Source organism: Falco peregrinus, chromosome 9, assembly GCF_023634155.1.
Source record: "Falco peregrinus isolate bFalPer1 chromosome 9, bFalPer1.pri, whole genome shotgun sequence".
Lineage (NCBI taxonomy): Eukaryota > Metazoa > Chordata > Aves > Falconiformes > Falconidae > Falco > Falco peregrinus.
Window position 1 is genome coordinate 19,903,731 of NC_073729.1, and position 9,491 is coordinate 19,913,221.

The 9,491-nt window shown below is 66.9% G+C and overlaps 1 protein-coding gene across 1 annotated transcript; it reads right to left on the reverse strand.

Moving 5' to 3' along the window:
- Positions 1–877: 877 nt before the first annotated feature.
- On the reverse strand, positions 878–7,602 carry VWCE (von Willebrand factor C and EGF domains). Its single transcript, XM_027795246.2, is given in 21 exon segments — positions 878–1,653; positions 1,655–1,782; positions 1,956–2,046; positions 2,282–2,364; positions 2,464–2,554; positions 2,734–2,816; positions 2,993–3,089; positions 3,282–3,367; positions 3,846–3,963; positions 4,121–4,206; positions 4,360–4,447; positions 4,634–4,716; positions 4,780–4,873; positions 4,947–5,272; positions 5,365–5,493; positions 5,706–5,822; positions 5,890–6,006; positions 6,094–6,222; positions 6,449–6,538; positions 6,618–6,712; positions 7,307–7,602. Coding segments are annotated over 21 exon segments (2,517 nt in total). The 5' UTR covers positions 7,417–7,602; the 3' UTR covers positions 878–1,377.
- Positions 7,603–9,491: the final 1,889 nt, after the last annotated feature.

A 9,491-nucleotide genomic window follows, 5' to 3' on the forward strand; every position in this document is an offset into this window, starting at 1 on the left:
TCACCCCACAGGCAGAGGCACCCCCTGCCTGCACCCTGGTGATGCCCTGGGCCTCATGGCTGCGCAGACACCCCCGATGCCTGGGCAGACCTGGGGCTGGAGGTGGCCATGGCCACTAAGAGCCACAACTGCCCAGGGCAGAGCCGTGCCACCAACCAGACACCTGGGCAGGCTTTACTGGGGTGCCCAGCGCTCCTCATAGTGGCTGGGGCATGGCTCCATGCAGCCCCACGGAAAGGCGGGCGCCCAGGGGCACTGCCTTCCCTCCCCACCACACCAGGGGCCTGCCATGAGGTGGCTGTGGCTGCTGGGGCTGGTGGTGGCTGAGCGGGATGGGGAAGGTGGGGGGGACCACAAGGGACTAGGGGGGGAGCACAGCTGCGGCTCTGCCCCTCCCAGCATCTGATACCCGCTTTTGGGGCCGGGGGACAGTGCCTGCTGCGGTGCCAGGTCCCATCCTGGTGCTGGGAGTGCTTTGTGCCGCTAAGCACCATCTCTCCTTGCAGGGCACCACCTGGCTAAACCTGTGTGATACCCCTGGGAGACACAGACCTCTCTTTTCAGCATCTCCCCGCACAGAGCCCTTTTGCAGGGGCAGCACCAGCCTCAGCACCTCGGAAACATTCCTCAGGACCAAGCACTTTGCTCGGGTCAAGCCCCTGGAAAGTCTCAGCAAACCCCTCACCCCAGCCATGCTCCTGTCACTGGGGCAGGACATGTCCCTCCCGTACCCAAACCCTGCTCAGGGGGGCTGAACACCTCTGGCATTGCCCTTGTCATCCTGGGGGGCTACTCACCCCAAAGCCCCCCCAAGGGAAAGCCCCGTGGCTGGGTTCAGTGTGTGGGTGGGTGCAAACAGGAGTATTGAGACGGGGCATAAATACCAGGGTGACTTTATTGGTGGCAGGGAGGGCAGCTCGCCCCCTCCCCATGCCAGGAGTAGCACCCACCCCAGGGTGGTGCAGCTGGGGGCTGGCTCGGGGCACCCCAGCCCGGCCAGGAGCATCTCCCAGCCCCACATCCTGCAGCCAGAGAGCCAGGGAGGTGGGGGACGGGGGGGAGCAACTGGTTGTGCCCCATAGTCCTACCTCATTGGGGTGGTGAGGGGCTTGGGAACCCCCCCATCCTGGGGCAGATGGGGATTGTGCAGCCTCTGCCCAAGAGAGGCAGCACTCGTGGGAGTGGGGATGCACCCATGGGAGCAGGGATGCTGTTGCCCACCCTGTCTGCTTGGCGCCCCCTCCCCAGCCACCCACCATCCCGGGGGCCTGGTGGGCCAGGCCTGCTGGTCCTGCAGACCCCCTCCTCCTCTATCCTACTCCTCCTCTTCATCCTCCTCCTGCTCATACCATGCCGGGCACACATGGCACCTGGGCCCTAAGGAGCCACATGGCCACCGGGGCTGTCCCCACTGGCTGGTGGTGCGGCAGAGGGGTCTGTGTCCCCAGGGAGTCCCCGAGCTTTGGAGCTCAAGCTGGGGCTGCCTGTGGGAGCTGGGGGGGCTGCAGTCTCAGAGGGGGTGGTGGGCGGCAGAGTGACTGCCGATGGGTTCCCAGAGGGGCTCAGTGTGCTTGGAGGGGGCTCGCCAGCCCCCGTGCTCCCCAGAGAGGGGCCGTAAGGGGCTGTGTTGCGGAGCAGGAGCTGGGCCAGGCGGGTGGCGGGGGGGCTGGGTTGATGCAGGGGGGCTGGGTTGATGTGGGGTGCCAGCGGGCGAGTCCTGGTGGGTTGGGGACAGGGATGGGGACGGGTCGCTGCTCTGCAGTGGGAGCCGAGCATCTGTGGCTAACAGAGAGATACCTGTGGTTAGCACCTGCCTCTCCCTCCGGGGCCCTCCAGCCTGTGCGGGGGGCACCCAACCACTCTGGGGTGCCGCAGCACGGCCATGTCCCACAGGACTGGGGGGTCCCAAGCCAGACCCTGCCACCGGCATCTCGGAGCCCGGGCATCCCCATTACCTTGGCAGGGCGGGCAGCAGGCGGCGGGCAGCGCGGCGGGCTCTGTGCAGGAGCGGGGACACAGCCTCTTCTCGCAGCTCACCTCCCCGAGCTGGCAGCGAGGGGCGAAGGTGGGGGTCAGCCATCCCCACTCTCCCCTCTGCTACCAGCATGGGCACCCCATGGGCACCCTGTGGGCATGGGCACCACATGGACACCCCGTGGGCACCCTGTGGGCTCGGGCACCCTGTGGGGCACCCCATGGACGTGGGGAACCCCATGGGCATGGGCACCACGTGGACACAGGCACCCTGTGGGCATGGGCACCCCACAGACACCCCGCTCACCTGGCAGGTACAGCGGGTGCAGGGCTGTCCCTCGGGGGTGAAGGTCTGGCCGTTCACCACCTTTCTACCCTGGTAGTTGCAGTCTGGGGGGAGTGAGGCAGTGCTCAGCGCATGGTGGGGGGCTCACCAGGCGGGGGGATGGGGACCCCTGCTCCCCGCCCCACCCTGTTCCAGGCTCCTACCATTACAGACGGGGCAGCACTCGCCCTCGGGGTGGAAGGGGTAGGTGCAGAAGATGGCACAGTCCATGGGCGAGCAGGCCACCGAGCCCAGCTGCGAGAGACGGGAGAGATGCACGAGGGCTGGGTGTTAGCGCCCGCTGGGCTGGGCTGGGGGAAAAGGGGCAGCCCCGAAATGCCCGGGAGCTTTTTCCTGCAACGGAGGAAAAAACTGGGGCTCAGCCCACGGGGCAGGAGCCAAAAACATCTCGCGGTCCCCGGCACAGCCCTCACCAGGCAAATACAGCTGAGACAAGGATCCAGGACGGAGGGGAAGGTCTCATTGTTGTAGAAGATCCTTCCCATGTAGGTACAGCCTGCAGAGAGGAGAGGGGCACTTGTGGTGCCCAGGTGGCTCTGGGACCCCCGGGAGACCTCTCTGCTTAAGCCCAGCCTTGCTGGGTCTGGTCCTGCCTCAGGCTGTGGGCAGGGGACACAGAGGGGCCGCAGTGGAGACAGCACCCCTCCAACAAGCACCCACGGCCCCCCTCACCTGCCGAGCAGTCGGGGCAGCACTGCCCAGGGATGCGGATGGGGTAGGGACAGGTCTCCACGCAGTCCGTCCGCTTGCAGCTGACCGAGCCGTCTGCCTGCAGGGGAGAAGCACTTGCCAGAGACCGTGGGCTGCCCAGCACCGCAGGGTTTAAAGCCCACGAAGCCGGGGAGCTGCTGGGGACCACGGCCACGAGCAGCCTGGCATCCCAAGGGAAGGAGGGGAACAGGAGCCGTGCGCCGGGGCAGGGGCAGGTAGGAGGAGTGAAGCAGAGCAGGTTCTCATTCACCTGGCAGATGCATAACTCACAGGGATCGCCCGGAGACCAGATCTGTCCGATGGGAAATTCCACCCCGTTGTCATCCACGAAGCAACCTGGGGGAGTACATGGCGGGGGATGTGGGCACCCCCAGCCCATCTGCCTCCCGGTGTGTGTGTGCTGCTGGACGCTTGTGCAGTGCCCATCCTCTGCCCACTCCCCACCTCCAAACCCCATGGCTGTGTAGCCCCCCGTGCCCTGCCAGGCCCTGTGCACCCCCACATCCACCTCCCCCACTTTCTTCTGCCCTCCCTGTCCCTGGCTGTCCCCCACATCCCACCCTCCCTGTGCACAGACATTCCCAACCTCCCACCCTCCCTGTCACCAAGTGCCCCCCACATCCCACCCTCCCCACATGTCCCCTACATCCTGTCCTCGCTGTCACCCCCACCCCACTCCTCCTGTCCCCAGGCATCCCCCACATCCCACCCTCCCCATCAACAAGTGTTCCCCACATCCCATCTCCCCTGTCCCCAGCTGTCCCGCTGCAATCCCACCCTGCCTGTCCCCAGGTGCCCCTCAGCGAGGGCTCACCGGCGGGGGCCGGGGGGTCCCGGCAGGTGAAGCAGCATTGCCCAGGGCCCAGGTGCCGCTGGTGCTGTGGGCAGTCCAGCACGGGGCAGGGGGCAAAGGAACACTCCACCTCGCCACCCTGGGGACATGGGGACAAGTCATCCAGCTGGGCCCAGCCCTGTGCTTACCCATCCCGCCTCAGCCCCGAGCAAAGGCTGGATCCCCCCAGCAGGATGGTGTGGGGAATCCTCGGGGACCTCCAGCCCCAGGGTCCCCCCAGCCCCGCCGGGACCCACCCGGCAGACGCAGGTGGTGCAGTCATCCCCATCCAGGCTGAACCGGGCACCGTGAGCGTACGTGCGGCCCCGAAAACTGCACTTTGCTGGGGAGGAGAGAGGCAGCAGGGCCAGGACTGGGGTCAGGGAGTGAAGCATGGCTTCTGCTGAACCCCCACCCCAAACCTCCATCCCCAGGAGAGCCCTGGGCTCCCCCTGCCCCACGCGCCTCAAGGGTTGGGGGTCCTGGGGGGACCCACCGGGCTGGCAGGAGCAGCAGTCGGCTGGTGAGGTGCTGGGGCAGGAGCCCGGGGGGCACTCGGGGGAGATACAGGAGATGTTGCCAGCCTGCAGAGGAGAGCGTGAGGCTGTCACGGGGCAGCCAAGGGGCAACGTACCCCTTCCCCGCCATGGGGGGACAGCGCCAGGACATCACCTGCCACAGAGCATCCCTCTCCATTGCCCTGGAGGCACATGGCTGAGGGGGGATGCAGGGGGATGCTCCCATCCCCATCCCAGCCATCCAGGGCTTACCAGGCAGACGCAGACAGTGCAGTTCCCATCGGATGGGGAGAAGACGTCGCCCTCGGCCCGGGCCACCCCCTCGTGCAGGCAGCCTGCAAGGCAGGCGGGTCAGGGGGGGCCGCCCCAGGCAGTGGGCTGGAGGGGCCAGGGCTCACCTGTGCAGCTGGGGCAGCAGCCCCCCGCTGGAGCGGGCAGCGGGTGGGAGCAGGTCACAGGGCAGCTCACAGCCTCACAGAGCACTTGTCCCCCCTGCAAGGGACATGCCAGCTCAGCCCAGCGGCTGGTGTGGTGGGGAGAGGGGTGGGGAGGAGGGGGGGCTTACCTGGCAGGCACAGCTCCGACACCCCGGCTCTGTCCAGCGAGCGCCAAGCTCCCAGGTGGCCCCGCGGTACCAGCAGAGAGGGGCTGATGGGGAGGAGGTACCGGGGGCTCCCATGGCACGCAGGGATGCCTCGGTGGCCAGGGATGCTGGGGCAGGAGAAGGTGAAGGGAGTTGGGTCCCAGGAGCTGCGGCAGGGAGGTGAGGCGAGGGGGAGCCCCTGGGGACCAGGAGCGATCCCCCTGAGCCGGGAGGGAGCAGGACGAGGGTGGGTGGATGCTGCAGGGACTGCAGGATGGGCGATGGGGCCAGGATGGATTTGGGATAGCCTAGGAAGAAAGGAACAGACATGACTTCGGTTAGCAGGGAGCTGGGAGCATCCTGCTCTGCTCCCCTGCCCTGGTCCAGAGGAGAGGGATACCTTCACAGGAGACCCTGTCACCACTGAGCCGGTACCCAGGGCGGCAGGAGCAGAGATAGCTGCCCAGGGTGTTGTGGCAGGTGTGCTGGCAGGCTCGGCGCTCTCCTGGCCACCGGCATTCATTGACATCTGGGGGACAAGGGGACTTGCCAGTGCCCAGGCAGGAGGTGCTGCGCCCCGGGAAATGGCTCAGGAGGGAGCTCGGAGCACCGAGCTGTCCCCTGAATCTTTGCCCTTGTAAGGATGAGGACAAGGTGACAGCACCGTGCCAATGGGCTCAATGGCCACCTCGGTCCCCTGGGCTTCGTGGCACAGGAAGAGGGGGCCGGTGTGGCGCTCACCCACGCAGGAGTGCCGGTTCCCGTGGAGGTGGTAGCCAGGCCGGCAGGAGCAGCGGTAGCTGCCGATGCTGTTCTTGCAGCGGTGCTGGCACGGTGTGGCCAGGCACTCGTCCGTATCTGGGGGGCAGAGGCTGAGGGTCAGCAGCCCCGGCTGACCCCCGCGTGCCCCCTGGCCCCCACGCACCCTGGCAGCTGTGGCGGTCGGCAGAGAGCTGCATGCCAGGGCCACACTCGCAGACGAAGCCACCCTCGGTGTTGACGCAGAGACCCTCGCAAGCAGCGCTCAGGCACTCATTGATGTCTGGGAACAAGAGGGCAGAGCTGGAGATGGGGGCGCCGCCACCACCGGCACCCCTTGTCCCTCCGGGACCTCCCCATCCCGGCTCACCGGTGCAGCGGACGCCGTTAGCCGTCTCCACCATGGAGAAGCCGAGGGGGCAGACACGGGCCACCTCCTGGCACCCACCATGGTTACAGGAGAGGTCACAGCCGTACTCCCCACACGTCCCCGTCGGCTCTGAAACAGGGACAGGGAGACCACAGGGCACCAATGCCACCCCAGCCCAGCACTGTGGCACCCACTCCCCAGATCCCGCAGGGACTGCCCTGGGAGCAACCCTACCCCTGCCAGACACAGGGACTGCACTGGGGGATGCTGCAGGGAAAGGTGACAAGGAGCAATGTGCCCTGCCAGGAGAACGCAGGGATCTGGGGCTTTGGCACGACTGGGAGCAGACGGGTACCTGGGCAGGTGATGCCCTGTTCTCCATCCGGACATGAGCAGAGGTTGGGGGCGATGCACAAGCCGCTGCCACAGCCGAAGGAGCAGAGCGCTGCGGGGAGCAGGGACAGGCAGCAGTCAGGAAGGCAGGGACCCCCATCCGACCCCGTGCCCCCACAGCCCATACTCACGCAGGGTGCACTGCCCGCTGCCCGGGGACAGCATCCACCCGGGACAACATCCGCTGCCGAAGCCCGAGAAGCAGACGTGGGGCCCCACGCGGCGCCTGCAGGATGGTGGACAGACCAGAGGCTGAGGCCACCCTGCCCCGAGCCCCCAGGGCAGAGAGCAAAGGTCCCGGGGGAGCTCCTCCAGCCAGCGGGAAGCCCTCTGCCCCGGGAACGCGGGGCCAGAGGACACACAGGAGCAGTCACTGCGTGCCCATGGCCACCCTGTCCCAGGCAGCAAAGCATGGCATGGAGCAGGGGTGGGGGAGTGAACTGGGGGGCAAACCAGGGTGCAGTAGGACCCCAGTGCCAGGTGGGACAGAGGAAGGGGACTGTGCCCCGGCCAGCCCCAACACCCCAGCACGTGGTGACAGGGAGAAACATCCCCCAGCAGGACACAGGGAGCAGGATACAGGGAGAAGGTTAGGGATGCGGGGAGCAGGACCCCTGCGAGGGTCACGTTCCCCTGGTCCCAGCCACCCCCAGGCAGAGGGAGGGGTGCATGGGATGCCAGCCCCTCTGGCTGGAACTGGAGGCATGGCCGGAGCCCTGAAGGCAGCCGAGAGGATGGATGGCCGGAGCTGGGCACGGCACGCTGCCATCCCCAGGTGTAGCTGAGAGAGGGAGAAGGAAAAGAGGGGGGACCCGGCTACCTCTCCACGGCAAAGCTGGCTGGCTTCTTCCTCCCGGGGTACACCCTGCCCTGGCTGCCCGGGAAGAACAGGGACACACAGGCAGCCTGGAAGAACAGCTCGACCAACATGACAGGCGGCTGCGGCCGGCGGCACGCTCCCAGTGCCTGCCTTCCTGCCTGCCTTCCTCCTGCCTCGGCGGCACGGGCGCCTACCGCATGCTGGCCCTTGGCCCTGCTCCTCCTCCCGCCCGCCGGGCCGGGAACAATGCGGGGGGTGGGGGGAGGCGAGAGCGGGGAGCGCTGCAGGGGGGAAAACCATCGGCACCCAGCCCTCCACCCACCCACCCACCCACCCCGGCGCGGGGGGACGCGTGGGCCTGGGGATGCTCGCCCCAAGGCTGGCTTGCTTGGCCAGGGTGAGCGGCTCCATCCCAGCCGTCAGCATGGTGGCGACAGGGCAGGGAAGGGGGTCCCCAAGGCGGTGGGAAGCAGCAGCGAAAGCGTCCCCCCTTCTTTCCTTTCCCACATCTGGCAAAGCTCCGGCATGGCCTCTCCCCACCCCTCCTCCTCCTCCTGGCGGCACTGGGCTGCCTTCCCAGCCCTGCACAGGGACCCACCAAAGAGGAGCACGCAGCAGATAAAGGGGCCAAAGTGGAGCCGGGGCAGTGGGGTGCGCCCAGCCGGGAGAGGGGTGCAGGATGCTGCGGGACACCCACGCAGCAGTGTCACCCCGCTCTGAGGCTCAGGGTCACCCCCCAGCCAAACCCCCCGCCCAGCCCCGCAGCACTGCCCGGGCGAGGGGCTGAAGCGAAGGTCGCAGGCAGGTAAATGATTTATAGCAGGGAGCAAAGGGCTCCGGCCGCCGCTTTGCGCAGAGGCACGGTCAATACCCGCAGCCTCGCCGCAGGGGGACAGACCTGCTGCCTCCAGCTCCCCAGCCAGTGTGGATTTCTCCCAAAACTCCATTCCTGCCCAAGGGCTGGGGTCACCCAGCCCAGCCCCAGCACCACCCTCCCCCTACATGCTTAGAAATTACAATTACAGGGTGCTGGGCACACACCAGTTCTAGGGGTGCAGGACCGCCAGTGCAGCCGCAGCTCAAGGGGAGCAAGGAAACCCCTGCCCTTGGGGGATGCAACCCCGGCCCCCGGCTCGGGCAGGCGGCTGCGCAAACACAGCTGGAGCGTGGCCAGCAGCACGGGATCAACACCCGGCCCTGCCCCGGCCAGCAGTGCTTCTAACCCGGCCGGGGAGGCTTGTTTGCAACAGGAAAAAAAAAAACCAAAACTGGCCGAGAAAGGGGAGGCTGCCAGCATCGCGTCAGCACCAGCATCCCCAGTTTGGGTGGGGAAGGATGGTGCGTGCAGGAGCGGCACGGAGCCAGGCCTGCCAGCCTCCACAGGCTGGTGTGCACCCCAGGACCCCCCAGTTTAGTGAGGAGGCTGAGGAAGCAAGGGGCGCCGGGCAGGCAAGGGCAGAGCCCAACCACCCCAGCTCATACAAACGCCACCTGCTCGAGCACATGCTCCAGACCTTTCGCCGAGGGTCACAGCCGGCTTCCCCCCGTCCTGCACCTCTGGGCAGGGACATGCCCAAAGAGCTTCCTCCCGGTGACCTCCTCAAGGAAACCAGGGCTGCCCAGCTGTTCAGAGATGTCCGCGGGAGCCCAAGGATGCTTTCGGCACCAACTTTCTTTCGGGATGCTGCCCACCTCTTGCTGCTGCAGGGAGGGAAGAATTTGGGGAAAACCTGTGCTGAGGCAAACCTGCGCAGGATGGGATCAGTGGGATCTGAACAGGGTGGCTTACGGACGGGGCTCGCACGCCAGGGGACATCCAGGCTGGCACAGGGGGGGAAGAGTGGACACAGAGCTGGGGAGAGGCCCGGGGTAACACCCAATGCCAGGAGGAGGAGGAGAGGGCAGCAGGGAGCCGGAGCAGCTGCAGCCAGGGCAGCCCCTGGCTTTGGACAATTTACAGCACAGACAAATAGAGAGCAGGAGGGGAATGGTTAAGCTGAATGCTACGCACAGAGAACAGCAGCCCTCCGGGGCGGCGACTCACTCCCCCGTGCACCCCGCTGTGTCCATGAAGGGTGCATGGGCAGACGGGGTAGGTACCCCTAGCGCAATTCCACCTTGCTGGGAGCAGCAGCCCAGACGCTCAACCTACGAGTTACCAGCAGAATTCAGCATCGTTAGCGCT